This window comes from Pan troglodytes, chromosome 8 (genome assembly GCF_028858775.2).
Source record: "Pan troglodytes isolate AG18354 chromosome 8, NHGRI_mPanTro3-v2.0_pri, whole genome shotgun sequence".
Lineage (NCBI taxonomy): Eukaryota > Metazoa > Chordata > Mammalia > Primates > Hominidae > Pan > Pan troglodytes.
The window spans coordinates 81,190,592-81,208,211 of record NC_072406.2 but is presented as its reverse complement, the minus strand read 5'-3'; the positions used below and the strand labels follow the sequence as shown (position 1 = coordinate 81,208,211).

Below are 17,620 nucleotides of genomic sequence, written 5' to 3'. Positions count from 1 at the left end.
GCAAAAGGTGAAGGGGAAGCCCAAACATTCTACATGGCTGGAGTAGGAAGGGGAGAGAGCAAAGAAGGAAGTGCTATACACTTTCAAACAACCAGATCTCATGAGAACAGCAAGGCGAAATCCACCCCCATGATCCAGTCACCTCCCACCAGGCTTCTCCTCCAAGACTGAAGATCACAATTCAACATGAGATTTGGGTGGGGACACAGAGCCAAACCATATCACCCTTCAAGTCTCTATTACTTATGAGGTTTAATAAGGTCCTCTATTATGTCAAGCCTCTATTACTTATGTAGTTTAATGAGGTCCTGGAAAGGACCTCATAAGTAACATAGAGGAGAGAACTATCCAATCTCAAAACATTATCAGTATGACCTATAGTCCTGGATACTGAGGGCTGATCAAGTCACTTAAAAATATATATATACAATGGATATATTTTGTAAAGCCCGAAGACCAAAGTGCTATGTTCCAGTGGAATGATCAAATCACTTTTATTTTATTTTTCTTCAAATAGAGACAAAGTCTCACTATGTTGTCCAGGCTGGTCTCAAACTCCTGGACTCAAGTCTCAGCCTCCCAAAGTCTTGGGATTACAGGCATGAGCCACTGTGCCTGGCCAAAATATTTTTTATTTTATTTTATTTTATTTTTTGAGACAGTCTCTCACTCTGTTGCCCAGGCTGGAGTGCAGTGGCACGATCTTGGTTCACTGCAACCTCCACCTCCTGGGTTCAAGCGATTCTCCTGCCTCAGCCTCCTGGGTAACTGGGATTACAGACATGCGCCACCATGCCCGGCTAATTTTTGTATTTTTAGTAGAGACGGGGTTTCACCATGTTGGCCAGGCTGGTCTCGAACTGCTGACCTCAGGCAATCCACCTACCTCAGCCTCCCAAAGTGCTGGGATTACAGGCGTGAGCCACCACACCCAGCCTATTTATTTTTTTGAGAGTTTCCCTCTTGTCGCCCAGGCTGGAGTGCAGTGGCACAATCTCAACTCACTGCAACCTCTACCTCCCAGGTTCAAGCTATTCTCCTGCCTCAGCTTCCAGAGTAGCTGGGATTGCAAGCACCCAACATCACGCCCAGCTAATTTTTGTATTTTTAGTAGAGACGGGGTTTTGCCATGTTGGCCAGGCTTGTCTTGAACTCCTGACCTCAGGTGATCCACCCACCTCAGCCTCCCAAAATGCTGGGATTACAGGCGTCAGCCACCACACCCGGCCCACCTTTATTTTTAAAATTAAATTAGGTTTGGTGTTTTGGATTTTTTTTTTAAAGCTTGACTCCACAGAGATAATCACTATTGACATTTTATTTGAATTATTATTACCATTTTTTTTTTGAGATAGAGTCTTGCTCTGTTGCCCAGTCTGGAGTGCTGTGACATGATCTTGGCTCACTGCAACCTCCGCCTCCCGGGTTCTAGCGATTCTTGTGCCTCAGCCTCCTGAGCAATTGGGATTACAGGCACCTGCTACCACACCTGGCTAATTTTTGTATTTTTAGTAGAGACGGGGTTTCACCATGTTGGCCAGGCTGATCTCAAACTCCTGACCTCAAGTGATCCACCCGCCTTGGCCTCCCAAAGTGCTGGGATTACAGCCATGAGGTACCATGCCCAGCCTTTATGTGAATTATTCTTTAAATACAATATAAATCCTACTAAGGGTAGAAAAGCTACAATGGAAGGTCTTGCATCTTTCACATATCATATCCTTGCCACTATCAAACTAGGTAAGGAGAAAAGTAAAATATAAAATAAAAACAGCTAAAAAAGTATTACTGGTAAATTCTGCCAAACATGTAATGAAGTTTAACACCAACACTACACAAACACTTCCAGAAAAGAGAAAAGGACAGTACACTTCCCATCTCATATTAAACAAAGATATAACAAGAAAACTACAGACTGAAATCCTTCATGAACACAGATGCAAAGATTTTAAACAAAAATTTAGTGAATTCAGTTCAACAACATATAAAAAGAATACGTTACGACCAAATGGAGTTTATCCCAGGAATGCAAGATTAGTTTAACATTTACAAAAATCAATGTAATCCACCCTATTAACAGACTGAAAAGGAAAAGACACGATCAGCTCAGTAGATACAGAATGAAATAACGATGTTGAGTGGAAAAAAGGTATACCAAAACAAGAGTATATACAATATGATTTCATTTATATAAAATTCTACATAGGCTGGGTACAGTGGCACATACCTGTAATCCCAGCACTTTGGGAGGCCAACGCAGGCGAATCACTTGAGGCCTGGGCAACATGGTGAAACCCTGCCTCTACAAAAAATACAAAAATTAGCTGGGCGTGGTGGTGTGACCCTGTAGTCTCAGCTACTTAGGAGGCTGAGGTGGGAGGATGGCTTGAGCCCAGAAAGCAGAGGTTGCAGTGAGCCAAAATCCCACCACTGCACTCCAGCCTGGGTGACAGAGCCAGACCCCGTCTTCAAAAATAAAATAAAATTTCTACATAGTCCCAGCTATTCAGGAGGCTGAGGTGAAAGGTTCACATGATCCCAGGAGTTTGAGGCCAGCCTAGGCAACATAGTAAGACCCTGTCTCTAAAATAAAATAAAATTCTACAAAATGCAGGGTTGGGGGCAAGCAGAAGGGAGGAAAAGAATATAGGAGAGAGGGAGGGACTACAAAGGAGCACAAGAAAACTTTTGGTGGTGACAGATATGTTCATACCTTGATTGCAGTGATTGTTTCACAGGTATAAATATATATGTCAAAACTCATCAAACTGTACCCTTAAAAATATGTGCAGTTTATTATATGCCAATTGCAACTCAATGAATCTGTGAACAATAACAACAAAAAGTACTCCTATACATATATAACCTGGAGTGGGGACAGCAATCTACTAATTTCCTAGGAAATTTTACTAAAGTGAAGTAATCAAGATGGTAGTGCCAGTGTGTACTGGTGATAACAAGGATCAGAAGGAATACCAGATAAAAATTATTCCTAAGGCACTGGAACCCAGAGAAGACAGAAATCTCTTGATAATCTAATGTAATATCAATCTCTTTTGATAAATAATATAGAGCCAAGTTCTGTAGTTCCCCAAGGAGAAGACACCAGATTAAGACAAAGCAGTTAGAATATCATGAATTCCCATTAACTGATACTTGCAAAACTCTTCCATATACACACACATATATACGTATTTGTATATATTCACATGTATATAAACTTTTTACTATATGTGTATATATAATGTAAGTGTGTGTGTGTGTATATACTTAGTCTTATACAAAAATAGGATCATTCTACAAATTTTTTTTTTTTCTGAGACAGGGTCTTACTCTGTCACCCAGGCTGGAGTGCAGTGACACCATCTTAGCTTACTGCAGCCTTGATCTCCCAGGCTTAAGCAGTCCTCCCACAGCCTCCTGAGTAGCTGGGACTACACATGCATGCCACCACACGCAGCTAATTTTTGTTTTTGAAAAACTGCTATTTATTTGACCAGAAAAACATTCTGGACTTAAGAAATGGCAATAACTGGCACATATACTAATTCAAAATATTTTCACAAAGCACCAAATAGAATAGTTCCCAATCTTTTCACTGAGAAACCTTTGAAAGAATGCCTAAAACTTCATCAGTTTACTTAGGTTTTTAATCAAGAAATCTAAAGCAGCCAATCAGAGTTTCTAATTACCATGAGATGACCAGGTTAACAACCTTGAGGTTGCAGGAGCTTTTAAAAGCTTTGTTTAGGCTGGGCTCAGTGGCTCATGCCCATAATCCTTGCACTTTGGGAAGCCGAGATGTGAGGATCACTTGAGGCCAGGAGTTTGAGACCAGCCTGGTCAATATAGTGAGACCCCATCTCTATAAAGATAAAATTAAATTAAATAAAAAAAAAAAAGCTTTGTTTAACCTACGCATTCTAACTGAGATTTGTTGACCTCAGGCTACTAATCACAGGTCCATGTGCCAGATACCTTGCACACACAAAACTGAGTAATAAGTATCATGTATAAAAGATAAAGACTATATGGTCCCTGTATATTTAAAAGGAATAATACCTAATTCTCATGGGTGAACAATTAGTGAGGGGCAAAGAGACAGACAGAAATTACTAACCCACAAGGGAGAACCAAGCAAGGTCAGTAGAAAAGAGAAAAGTCCTGTGCTCTGGGAATGCAGCAGAAAGGGCATTGGGAGGTTGCAGGGACCAGGCAGCAATCCAGGTCATACCAGGAACATGAGTGGATGTCAGTAAGTGTGGGAAGGAGCCTTCAAGGCTGAAAAAAACTAAACAAGCCAAGACACAGAGCCACAGGAGTACTGCCTGTTCAGAAGACAGTGAAGCATGTGTTCTGGGTAACACGATGTGAACTAAGAAGAGACATAAAACTCAGGAAAACCTCACCCAACAAGAGCCCAGAAACAACACTGGTCTGTATTTCTTAACAGCAATTCAACAGAGAATCTGAGGTGGCCTGCAAAACTAACAAGAGAGTAAATTATCTTGAAAGGGCAGGGGCACCACATGCTCTCTGTGGAGGTTCAGTAGCCAAGGATCACCCTGCAGCCCCTCCCCAACCCTACTGTGACACCCCAGGCCCTTGGAATCAAATCCACTAGCAATAACCTTCCTTAATGGAAAATCTCTCCCCTCCCCAAATGTAAAACAAAAGATAAAAGCAAAGAAAACAAAACAAAAAGAGACCATCAGAGCAAGCTTTAGCCCTCATAACTCATCTATGCCCCACTGACAACAGGGTCTACTCCATTACTTAAACTGATTTGTAACACTGCTCCTACTACATCCTCCTCTTCAAAAAAAGTAAACAAACACCACACAAAATATAAACTTACCCCAAACAAAAGTCAGCATCAACCTAAGGATCCTACTGTAATGTTACTACGCTAACCCAGGATATTTTAATCTTCTTCCAACCCATTTACAAAAAAATTCCTCATCTGAGACCTCTGGAAGCGTTACAAATACTGTTACATTAGATTGTTCTTCTTGAGGTAGTTTTAAGTCTTGAAACAAAAAATTTACCTATTTTTCTACACCACTGCTAAGGGGTTAATTATTATAAAATGCCTACAACCAAATCCCCATCCCCTTGATTCTCAAGCTATTAGAAATTTTTCCCTCATATCAAACAAATGGGAAACACACATAAAAAGATGAAAAGTCATGCAAAAATTTTTAAAAGGCCAGGCACGGTGGCTTATACTGGTAATCCCAACACTTTGGGAGGCTGGGGTGGGTAGAATTGCCTGAGCTCAGTAGTTCGAGACCAGCCCGAGCAACATGGTGAAACACCGTCTCTCTAAAAATACAAAAATTAGCTGGGCATGGTGGCATGCACCTGTGGTCCCAGCTATTTGGGAGGCTGAGGTGGAAGGATCGCTTAAGCCAGGAGGGTGGAAGTTGCAATGAGCTGTGAAGGTGCCACTGCTATGTAGCCTGGGCAACAGAGGAAGATTCTGTCTCAAAAATAAAAATAAAAATAAAAAACAAGCAAAAAAAAAAAAACCCACATAAAAAAGAAAGTGTATCATCATACGAACAGTCTAAACTTTGCCTAAGACAAAAAAAAGTTTACTTGGTTTACCCAAGGTACAGGCATGTTATAAATAAAGTACTCAAGAAATTAACATCTTATAAAAATAGTGAAAAAATTTTAGGTGGGAGCATAAAACTAAAATCAACTCATTCTCTGTCAAAGAGTTCTTCCAAAATGCCAAGTCTACAAGAAGGGATGTGTGGCAAACCATCTGCATGGGGCTCTCCCACACCAGCCCACTCTCAGGCCCACAGCCTTTACCCTTTTGCTCAGGTGCACTTCAGAAGTGCAGGGATATTGAATGCCTGCTCAAGGTAGACCAAGGAGCCTTGATGGATGTCAGCTAGCTTTTTGTACTGCACGTGATGACCTCCAGCACTTGCTGCCAATGCCTTAGCTTTGTCAAGTGCTTCTGGACCAGTGCGTGTCTCCGATGTTATTCATTTCTTAGTTCGGAGACATCGACATCCTCATTGATAACTTGCTCTGGTTTCTGGACAGATAATTGCAATCTTTTTTGTAGGAAAGAAATATTCTGTCTTGCAATATCCAGAAACTTGTGTATACACCGATCAACACCAGTTCCAATTTCTTCCTGATTGCTGCCATTGACATAGTCCTGACTTAACGGAGAGGCAAAGCAAGTCTGGAAAGATGACTCCATGTCATCCACCAAAGTACTGTTAGAAGGTCTCAGAGCCCCCGGAGCTGCTGGTAAGTAAGGGAAGCCTGGCCCCAGAGCCCCGGTGGTGGTTGGGGCCCCGATGGCTGCCCAAAGAACATACTGCCTAGCAAAGCAGCCATGCCTGGAATAATTTTTTTTTCTTATTTTTAGTAGCGATGAGGTGTCACTATGTGCCCAGGCTGGTCTTGAACTCCTAAGCTCGAGTGATCATCTCATCCCAGCCTCCAAAGTGCTAGGATTACAAGTGTGAGCCACCACATCCGGCCTTTTCTACATAATTCTAAATATGGCTTATAGTCTTCTTCCTCCCTCTTCATATTGCCAATTTTTGTTAATATAAATTATTATTTTTAATAATTGTGTACTGTTCTTCTGTTTGGATGTAACGGAATTTAATCATATTCCTACTGACATTTATATTGTTTTCCTTTTCTTTGCTTTTTGAGACAGGGTCTCACTCTGTTGCACAGGCTGGAGTGCAGTGATACAATCTTGGCTCACTGCAGCCTTGACCTCCTGGGCTCAAGCGATCCTCCTGCCTCAGCCCTGCGATTTTCCTTCTTTAATAATCAACACTGCTGTGATAAACATCCATGTTCACCTGTCCCAATATTATTTTAACTTTTTAAAGTATTTTTCTTTTTTTCACCCCTTCTTTTCACAGGTGTTGACCAATATTACTTTAGAATATTGATGTGGATTTTGTTGTTGTTGAGAAAAGGTCTTGCTCTGTCACCCAGACTGCAGTTGCAGTGGCATGATCATGGCTCCTCCAGGGGCTCAAGTGATCCTCCCAGCTCAACCTAGCCTCCCCAGCAGCTAAGACTACAGGCGTGTACCACCATGCCTGGCTAGTTTTGTGGGGTTTTTTTGTTTGTTTTTTTTTTTTTTAAGAGACAGAGTCTCACTTTGTTGCCCAGGCTGGTCTTGAACTCCTGACCTCACGCCATCCTCCCACTTCGGCCTCCCAAAATGCTGGGATTACAGAGGGGAGCCACTGTGCCCTGCCCAGATTTATTTAAGAAACCAAGTACCATATAAATGGGAAACAAAAAGTATTATAAGAATTCAAAGGCAGGAGGGAGAGATCAGTTTGGCCCAAAATGGTCCCAAGAAAGTTATTAATACTAAAGGAAGTGATTCTTGAGATAGGTTTTCAAGAATGGGGAAGAATTCCCTAAGATGCAAACAAATGAATTTGGTAAGAAAGGAAGCTGCAGATTTTGGACATTTTATTTTGAATTAAGAATGTATTCCGAGCCAGGCACAGCGGCTCAGGCCTGTAATCCCAGCACTTTGAGAAGGTGAGCCAAAAGGATCACTTGAGTCCAGGAGTTCAAGACCAGCCTGGGCAATATAGTGAGACCCCCATCTCTACAGAAAATTTTAAAAATTACCAAGAATGGTGGCATGCGCCTGTGGTCCCAGCTACTATGAAGGCTGAGGCAGGAGGACTGCTTGAGCCCAAGAGGTGGAAGCTGCAATGAGCTATGATGGTGCCACTTAACTCGAACCTGGGCGACACAGTGAGACCCCATCTCTAAGAAAAAAACAAAAACAAAACAAAACCAAAAAAGAATGTACTGCGGTCATTGTCATTTCCTTGAGACGTTAAGATTTAAATTACTTTGGATTTTCTTAACAGAATGAACAGGAGTTGGACTGGTGGAGAGGAAAGCGCATGACGATGTAGGAGGGTCTCGGACACCAATGCATCGCCACGTCTAAGTGAAGCAGCAGCAAGCGATATTGGTGTGGGCGACGAGGGTGGACACGGAGTCTGGGGACGGCCGACTGTGGGAGATCTAGTTACAAGGCAATAAGTCCATAAGACTGGCTTTTTTGAAGACCACAGACGCTCTTTGGGACTCAGTCCAGAGCTACAAAAACGTGGGGACGAATTGCGCCTTACAACGTCTGCCCTTGGCCTTGGCAGGGGCTCCTCCCCATCCCTCGCCATTTGCCAACAGGGGCCGGCCTGGCCGGGCTCGCTCTCACCTGCGCCTGGATGCAGAGAGAGACGCAGTCGTGCGAGAGCCGGTACCTGCGCAGCAGCCGCAGGCATTTCACCAGGTGCTCCTCCCCCGCCGACAGCTCCTCCGTGTCGATGTGGTTCACCCCGAGGTGGAACTCGATGACTGCCAGCCTCACCGCTCGCTGGGCGACGGGCCCCTCGGGCTCCACCACCTCAGCCGGCAGCCCCAGGGCGTGGTCACCGGCACCCGGGCCGTCCTCGGCCTCAGGCCGCTCATCCTCGTCCTCAGGCGCAGGGCCGAGCAGCGCCTTGACCTCTTCCAGTAGCGCCCGGGCGCTGTATTTGGACTTGTACGGTTCCTTCTCCGGATTTTTATGCAGTTCCACCCGCGACAGAGCGAGCGCCGCCTGGAATTTCTCGCAGACCTCTGCCCACGGAACGTTCGCCATAGCGGCCTCTACTGCCTGGCTTTCCTCAATGTTTGCAGTCGGGACTCCCGCCTTCCTTCTGCTTTGCGACACTTTACTTACGGCTCTCGACACGTTGCGGCCGCTGTGGAATGGGAACCAATATAACCCTCACGGAGAACCGCAATACGCTCGGCAATGACCAATGGGAAGACGCAGCAATCACCACAGCAACCATTCTCATGGAAATGAAGTTGTCAATGAGCGTGTTCCCACCTCCTTCCCCACCCCCTGCAGCGGTGAGTTTATCTCCAGATTGACCCTGGGAGGATGGATTTATATAAATGTTTAATATCGGCTTACTTTAACGAAGCATATCGGAATATTGTTTACAAACATAGCTAGCTAACTTTACTCGCGTTGATATGAACTGAAAGGCAAAAACCTTTAGACATTAAGTGTATAGCCCAGCCTGTCACTGGATAAAACTTTTTTTTAAAAAGGCCAGGCGCAGTGGCTCACATCTGCAATCCTAACATTTTGGGATGCCAGTAACATTTTGGGATGCCCACTGGAGTGGGCAACATAGCAAGACCCATCTCTACATAATTTTTAAAAAAAAATTAGCCGGGCGTGGTGGCGCGCGACTGTAGTCCCAGCTACCATGGAGGCTGAGGCGGAAGGATGGCTTGAGCCCAAGAGGTGGAGGTTACAGTGAGCGAGACTGCCTCAGAAAAAAAGAAAACACGAGCATTAGAACAAATACCTAATGTATGCGGGGCATAAAACTTAGCTGACAGGTTGATAGGTGCAGCAAACCACCATGGCACATGTATACCTATGTAACAAACCTGCATGTTCTGCACATGTATCCCAGAACTTAAAAGTAAAAGAAAAAAAATTGAAATGTAGCCAAGAGCTGATTATTATCATTGACACATAATCTCTTGATCGAGAGCCATAAATATACAAAACACTCAGTGATAGACAAATATTTTCACTTCGACCCTGAAATACAGGTTGTAGGAATCTGTACAACTGCCCAAGGTAACAAGTGGGAAAGCCGCCTCATGCCTTTTACCTTCCTAAGTTATCAAGTCAAATGGGGAGGGGTGATAGAAGATTTTAACTATTAAGCACCAGCTGTGTACAGTGCTTTGAGACATACAAAGGAGCATTGATTTTGGGAGCTCATAGACATATGGTTTGAACCTCAGACCGACCAGCTTTCTTATTGACAAGTTAACTTTTTTAAGCTTCAGGTTTCCCACAGTAAAATCTGAATGATACTACTTACCTCGACAGAATTATTCTGAAGAATAAATAAAATTAAACGTCTATCCTTTAAGTGTTAATGCTCCTAGAAAGTCCTTCCTAAACCTTATCCCTGGGAGATCTCATCCATTTCCAGGTCTATCATTAAACACGCTGCTCACTCCCACTTTGTCTCCAGGCCAGATGGCTCTCCAGAGCTCCAGACTGGAATATCCAACATCCAGCTACAACAATCACACCTGAATGTTTCAATAGCTGCTGTGTATCAGTATGTTCAAGTCTAAATGATCTTCCTCTTCACATGCCCCTTCCTTCCCATACCAAATTTGCCACATTTGCAGTTCTACATGTCAGTGAATGGCACCACCATCCACCAGGCTGATTTCCTGCATTTTTTTTTTTTTTTTGGTAGAGATGGGGCCTTGCCATGTTGCCCAGGCTTATCAAGCAATCCTCCCACCTCAGCCCCCTAAAGTGCTGGGATTACCAAGCCCAGCCTGTTCTGTCATTCTTTTTTTTTTTTTTTTTTTTTTTTTGAGACGGAGTCTTGCTTTGTTGCCCAGGCTGGAGTGCACTGGCATGGTCTCAGCTCACTGCAACCTCAACCTCCTGAGTAGTTGGGATTACAGGTGTGCACCACCACACCTAGCTAATTTTTGTATTTTTGGTAGAGACGGGGTTGGGGGGGTGTTCACCATGTTGGCCATACTGGTCTCGAACTCCTGACCTGAAGTAATCTGCCTGCCTTGGCCTCCCAAAGTACTGTGATTACAGGCATGAGCCACTGCACCAGGCCTCTTCTGTCATTAAACCTAAAACCAGATAGTACTGCTTAGTCCACCTCCTAAAGAGCTCTGTGTACATCTTTTTATCTCCATTAGTTTAGGCCACCATCATCTGATTACTTCTAACAGGCAGTCCTGCTGCCAGTTTGGCCTCCTATCAGTGCATCTCCCAGTACATTTAAAATGATTTGGGCCAGGCGCAGTGGCTCACACCTGTAATCCTAGCACTTTGGGAGGCCGAGGTCGCGGGATCAATTGAGCCCAGGAGTTCAAGACCAGCCTGGGCAACATGGCGAAACCCCGTATCTACAAAAAAATAAATAAATAAATACAAAAATTAGACAGGCATGGTGGTGGATGCCTGTAGTCCCAGCTACTCAGGAGGCTGACATGGGAGATCACCTGAACCTGGCAGTTGGAGGCTGCGGTGAGCTGTGATCAAGCCACTGCACACCAGCCTGGGTAGCAGAGTGAGACCCTGTCTCAAAAAAAAAAAAAAAAAATTTGTTCACCTGTTCAATATTTAGTTATCTATTATTTGCCAGCACTGTTGTAGGTGCTGGGAATTCAGCAGTAAAAAATGGACAAAAATTCACCAGCCTGGACAATATAGTGAGATCCCTGGCTCTACAAAAAACATTTTTTTTTTTGAGACAGTCTTGCTCTGTCACCCAGGCTGGAGTGCAGTGGCACGATCTCAGCTCACTGCAAACTCTGCCTCCCGGGTTCACGCCATTCACCTGCCTCAGCCTCCCAAGTAGCTGGGACTACAGGCGCCCGCCACCATGCCCAGCTAATTTTTCTACAAAAAACATTTTTAAAGAAATATTGGCCAGGTGTGGCGGCACATGCCTATAGTCTTAGCTAAGTAGGAGACTGAAGTAAGAGGGTCATTATTGCCCAGGAGTTCAAGGCTGCAGTGAGCTATGATCATGCCACTGAACTCCATCCTGGGTAACAGATAGAGACCCTGTCTCAAAGAAAGACAAAAATCCATGCCCCGGTATAGGGAAAACACTAAATATATTAAATACATAAACCTCAATGCAATGACTGGAGATCCATCTCATGACAGATAATTAGAAGAGGGCGGGCATGGTGGCTCACACCTATAATCCCAGCACTTTGGGAGGCCAAGGCAGGACGATTGCTTGAGGCCAGGGGTTCACAAACAGCTTGGTCAACAGAATGAGACTCCATCTCTATAAAAAATTTAAATATTAGCCAGGTTTGGTGGTACCCCCCTGTAGTCTCAGCTACTTGGGAGGCTGAGAGGGAAGATCACTTGAGCCTAGGAGTTCAAAGCTGTAGTTCTACCTTTAGAAAACGTATCCTAAGGTGACAGACGAGTATGCAAACACATATGTGAGGATATTAACTTTAGGGTTGTTTATAATGGTGAAAAATTAGAAATAACCAACATGGACATCGAGTACTGGTTAAATGTGTAGTGGCATATCCATACAAGAAAACATGTCATCAAAAATGTCCATGTAAGCCTGTACAAAATTATGCACAACATGTTGAGGGGGGAAAAGCAATACACAAAATCAAATAATTCCAATTTTATAAATGAACATGTGGAAGACTGCTCACTAAAATATTAGATAAGGGTGACTGGTTTTTTTTCTCTTTAGATTTTTATATCTAGCTTTTATTATTTTTATAATAAATATTTCAAGCTATTTTCATTTTAGAAAACAAAAGCCACTAAAATCAAGTATTACTATCTTTATTATGGTATACAGCAGTATTTTATACATTAGCTCATTTTATAGTAAAAACATTTATGCACAACTGTAGAGAAACTGCTGCACAGATAGCTCCAACTTAAATTAGAAAATATTTTCTTTGTAGAAAATAGTAAAAATTATAACATTTACCAAGCTAACCCAACAAGTTCATTTAAACCAAAAAGTAGCTAAATACATTATACATTTATAAATACAGGTTGAATTCTGGGATCCAGGAGAAACTTTAGTCCTTTATTGAAATAGCCAGGTTTTAAGTTATGTGAAGTGAAATTTCTATTAATCTTCCCTCTTACTCTTAATTTATGCCAGATTATTTTTCTTTAGGCTAAATCCATAATCCACAACAAGGTTTTAGCTGTTCTTTTCTAAAGGACGGGTACCATATCCTTTTAATCTGCTTGATAAGGTACCCATGCCTATCCAAATAATGAAATGGTTCAGTTGTTATTAAAGCATGCCCAGTATTTGGGCAAAACCAGAATCTAATAAATTACACTGTCACCTAATACCCATGGCTTGATGGAAAGCCATGAGGAAAAAGGGTAAAGTGATAAAACTGGCAAGTGGATCAAGGAATAAAAGCCAAGAGAATTCTGAGACCAGAGGGCAAGAAATATCTAGTCGGGATTCAAGGACAGAACTGAAGTTCAAATAGAAAAAGAATGTTGCCTCAAGGATTAGGAGCTGAGCTGGCTATCAGAGCTCCTAGTACATGGTGATCAAATAAGGGGCAGTTAGAGATAAAGACTGGATTAAGCAAGAGAAATCAGGACCTAGAAAGATTCTAGGTATTCACAATAATTAAATGAAAACAAGACAGACCATGCGGCTTTAAACTTCCTAGCATAGTAGTTCCAGGATTCTCAGTACAGAAATAATCTCTGGAAATTAAGGCGAGAAGATAATGCCACTCTTAAGCTCCTGTGCTATGTAGAATGTTTCCCAGAGAAATAATATCTGAGAAATCAGGCAGTTATCTGGCCAGGGGCTACATCAGGCTCTTCAGTTCCCTCAAAACAACTTAATCACATATAGTTTGTCTTAAAAGGAAGCCTCCAAGCAGCTAAAACAAACTTTCAACAGACATTCAGTTTAACAGATCCTATACTGTGGCTTTAGGAACTAGGCCACTGACTACCTAAAAACCCCAGCTTGCCCACTTGAAGTTAACCTCTAGAAACATTAGTGATCTGTGAAGTTTTCACCATTAAAACAATGCTTTATCATCCAAATCATACTTGTTCTTCTCTTTGCTCTCCAGTTATGAATTTGTTACCTTTTTGCATTTGATTATTTCCAGTGGTTTGGTTCTTTTTTTTTTTTTTTTTTTTACATACTCTTGAGCAATGCTAATCTGCGCCCCCTACTCCCTTAAGTCCTTCTTGGTAAATAATGTTAATCTTTTAATCTTCCAATAGGAAGAAGTGGAGTACATTACCATTTAAGCACCATTTATCCAGCCTACTTACAAATAAAGCTATGGAGCCACCTTATACATGTGAAATTCCTTAAAACTCTGGCTTTCTATTAAAATGTACTTTTATATATACTATCTATGAAGAATTCACTAAAGCATTAATCACCTTATAATGAGAAGCTAAAAATGTATCAAAACGAACATAAGTATAGGTAATCCACATCAAACATACTACATCTTCCAAGTCTAGAGCATACACTGGTATAAACTGTATTACAACCCAGATTAGTTTGAAATCTTGTTTCAAAACATTGCTCAGTATTAAGTCTCAGTAGACAAATAATAGGACCACATGAGAAACTGTTCGGCAGGTGGCTGAGGAAACCTTAACTTCCAAAGGCTCAAAGTGGTCCTCCAGAGACTGTTACACTCCCTTAGGTATTTACTTCAGGGAAGGACACTATTAAGGGACACTTTTGAGTATAAAGACAGGTGAACTCACGAAGTATAGGCAGATACATGCTTGATTTTATCTTCTAATCTACAGATAATGCATTAGAATAAAAATGTAATGAATTCATACACCTTTCAAAAGGAAAAACTGATGAAGAAGTAACAATAAAGTTATAAATGATAATGATCAGATGAAATAATTTAAATGAAGCTTGTCTGTGTCTGAAAGAGACAGGGACTTGGCAAGTGGTCAAAAGGAGGCACAATGTGCTTTTAACTTTGCATGAAAAATAACGTTCAGTTCTATATTGCCAAACATCATTCTCTTTTTGCTATATAAATCTTCTATTTCTAATTATTGACCAAATGCTTTACTGAAACTCCGCTTCTGGCCTTTGTTTTGGGATCTGTTACTTTTGTTGCCACCTCCTGATCGCTGTCCTCTCGGGCCTCTACTGCCTTCCCGCTGTCCTCTGAATCTTCTGTTTCCGTCCCGCTGTCCCCTGAAGCCTCGACTGCCTTCCCGCTGTCCCCTGAAGCCTCCATATCCTTCCCGTGGTCCTTCCAGTTCTGGTTGCTCTGTGGCCACAGAGAGCTGCCAGCGTCGTGAATCATGCCATTTCTCCTGTTGAGAGAATGTTTTGTTTTTGTGTGCTTTAATTAGTATTCAATTTTTAAAAAGCATGAGAAAAACAAAATATTTGCCATTTCTTCAAAGAAAAGGTGATAACATAAGTGCTTAACAAGTCACTGGTCAAAAATAACACTGGCCACCCATCATGGTCCAAAAGCCAGTGTCCCTGAAGTGTGGGAAAATATAGTTTCATTATGAGAAATAGCCCTCATCACTACTTCATTTATTAAGTTATTAAACCATTTATTCAACTCAATTGCTACAGGGTATCTACAGCCAAAGGTAATAAAACAAATATATTAAGCACACATTTCTCACAGTATTGAATAAAGATGTAACAACTTTAAATGTCTATGAAAACCTGTAGGCTGGACGTGGTGGCTCATGCCTGTAATTCCAGCACTTTGGGAGGTGGGTGGATCACCCGCGGTCAGGAGTTCGAGACCAGCCTGGCCAACATGGCGAAACCCCCGTCTCTACTAAAAATACGAAAAATTAGCTGGGGGTAGTGATGGGCCTATAATCCCAGCTACTTGGGAAGCTGAGGCAAGAGAATCGCTTGAACCTGGGAGGCAGAGGTAGCAGTGAACCGAGATTGCACCACTGCACTCCAGCCTGGGTGACAGAGCGAGACTCTGTCTGAAAACACACACACACATGCACACACACACACACACACAAAATCTATATACCATATATAAGTGTTAAAGGGTGGGGAGAGCTGGATATCGTTCACAACTTTGTATAAAGGAAATACAGAAACCAGGTGGGTTCAACTACAAAAATATCAGAATTAAAAAGTTAGGGGGGAATATTCCAAAATTTAATTATCGATTATCTCTTACTAAAGGAACCAGAACTATTGTTTCCCAATCTATTATTCTCTATTTTCATAATTAACATTCTACAATTTAGGTACGTTAACTTTAAAATCTAAGGGAAAAGAATACCTGTATTTCTGTTACTGATGCGGTAGGTACATCAAAGCAAACACCCTAGAAATCAAAGCAAATGGAAGTTAATCCAACCAACGCACATGAAAAATACTCCCTTTAAAAGACCACGTATTCTTTAAAAAAAAGAAAACAAAAAACATAAAGCAAAAAAACCACCAGGTATAATTTTAGATGAACTTTAGACCAAAGCTAATACATTATAGCTGCCAAAAGTACACTGCAGAAAGACAAGGAACATTGAAAAAAAGAACCCCAAATGATTTAGAACTTTCTAACTATAGACAGAGTCTTAGCTATTACACTGTGCTAACCCCCTAGTGGCTATTAGCTACATTTTATTGCTGAGCAAACAGGCTTGGAAAGGTTAGCTGACTTGTCTAAGGCCCCACAGCTATTAAATGGCGCAAGTATTTAAAATCTAGTCTGTATGGCTCTAAAACCTATAGTCTAAACTATATACTGCCTTCCATCAGAAAAGCAATGCCAGCTATTCAGAATGACCTAATTAAAAGCAGAAAAACAAGTGATATTCTATTGTTGATTTTCTGGTTTTTCTTAATTCAGCCTTCTGTAAGAGTATGAAAAAAATAATACAGGACACCATCTTTTTTTTTCCCCTCTTAAGATAGGGTCTTGCTCTACTGCCTAGGCTGGAGTGCAGTGGTGCAATTAACAACTCACTGTAACTTTGAATTCCTACAGGTGCATGCCACTACATCTGGCTTTTTTTTTTTTTTTTTTTTTGGTAGAGACAGGGTCTCACTACATTACCCAGGCTGGTCTCAAGAATTATCTTCCCAGCTCAGCTTCCCAAAATACTGAGATTACAGGTGTGAGCCATGGCACCTAGCCAGGACACCATCTTTAATATTAAGTGCCATCCTCTCCAATCAAGGAAATCGTCTAAAAATATAGTCAAACTATGTGTTAACTAATACAGGCACTCCTCTCCCTGCTGTCTTCAACTGCAATATTTTATAAGGAACACCCCTTTCACCCCAAAATTTACCCAATCATAACATAGGTATCATCACCTACTGGTGGATTTTGCCATTCATGGGAATCTTCGCTTACATATTTACGAAGTAGAGTATAATCCCAGGCATTCACTGGGTATAGAGGTAATTAGAAAACACTTTTTGCCTTTGAGTGTTCTTGAGGCTCTCCATTAGCAAACACAGCAAGGTAAAAGTTTACCTGCATAAATATGTGTCCTAAAGACTCTGAAGTACAGATAAAGACGCCCCTAACATTGCCTGGTAAGATTTAAGGCTAAGCAAAGTCATAAAAGCTACTTTGGAGGAAAAGATTTATATATATATAAAATTTTTTTTTTAAGACGGAGTTTCACTCTTGTTGCCCAAGCTGGAGTGCAATGGCGCGATCTCGGCTCACCGCAACCTCCGCCACCCGGGTTCAAGTGATTCTCCTGCCTCAGCCTCCTGAGTAGCTGGGATTACAGGCATGCGCCATTATCCTCGGCTAATTTTGTATTTTTAGTACAGACAGGTTTTCTCCATGTTGGTCAGGCTGGTCTCAAACTCCCGACCTCAGGTGATCCGTCCACCTCAGCCTCCCAAAGTGCTGAGATTACAGGCATGAGCCACGGCGCCCAGCCGAAAGATTACTATAAATAGTAGTTTCAGCATGCACTGAGGATGAGATAAAGCATGGTGTACTGGGCACTGCTGGAGTAAATGGTGTTGGTAGCAATGAG

The 17,620-nt window shown here is 42.0% G+C and overlaps 2 protein-coding genes and 1 pseudogene across 4 annotated transcripts in view; all 3 read right to left on the bottom strand.

Moving 5' to 3' along the window:
* KIFBP (kinesin family binding protein) overlaps positions 1-8,767 on the bottom strand; it is a 28,254-nt gene extending 19,487 nt beyond the window's left edge. Inside the window, 1 exon segment of the mRNA NM_001280409.1 lies at positions 8,246-8,767. Within this exon segment, the coding sequence (NP_001267338.1) occupies positions 8,246-8,671 (426 nt within the window). The 5' untranslated portion in view covers positions 8,672-8,767.
* Positions 5,722-6,462, bottom strand: LOC134807064 (mediator of RNA polymerase II transcription subunit 28-like; annotated as a pseudogene).
* A 3,638-nt stretch (positions 8,768-12,405) lies between the features above and the next one.
* DDX21 (DExD-box helicase 21) overlaps positions 12,406-17,620 on the bottom strand; it is a 37,987-nt gene continuing 32,772 nt past the window's right edge. For 2 of the 3 annotated variants that reach the window (XM_507825.9, XM_054659662.2), the window contains 2 exons: positions 15,898-15,942; positions 12,406-14,938 (listed from right to left, as the gene is read on the bottom strand). In XM_507825.9, the coding sequence (XP_507825.2) occupies positions 14,669-14,938; positions 15,898-15,942 (315 nt within the window). In that variant the 3' untranslated portion in view covers positions 12,406-14,668. The remainder of the gene's footprint in view (positions 14,939-15,897; positions 15,943-17,620) is intronic. The other variant, XM_009458595.5, reaches the window with a different exon arrangement.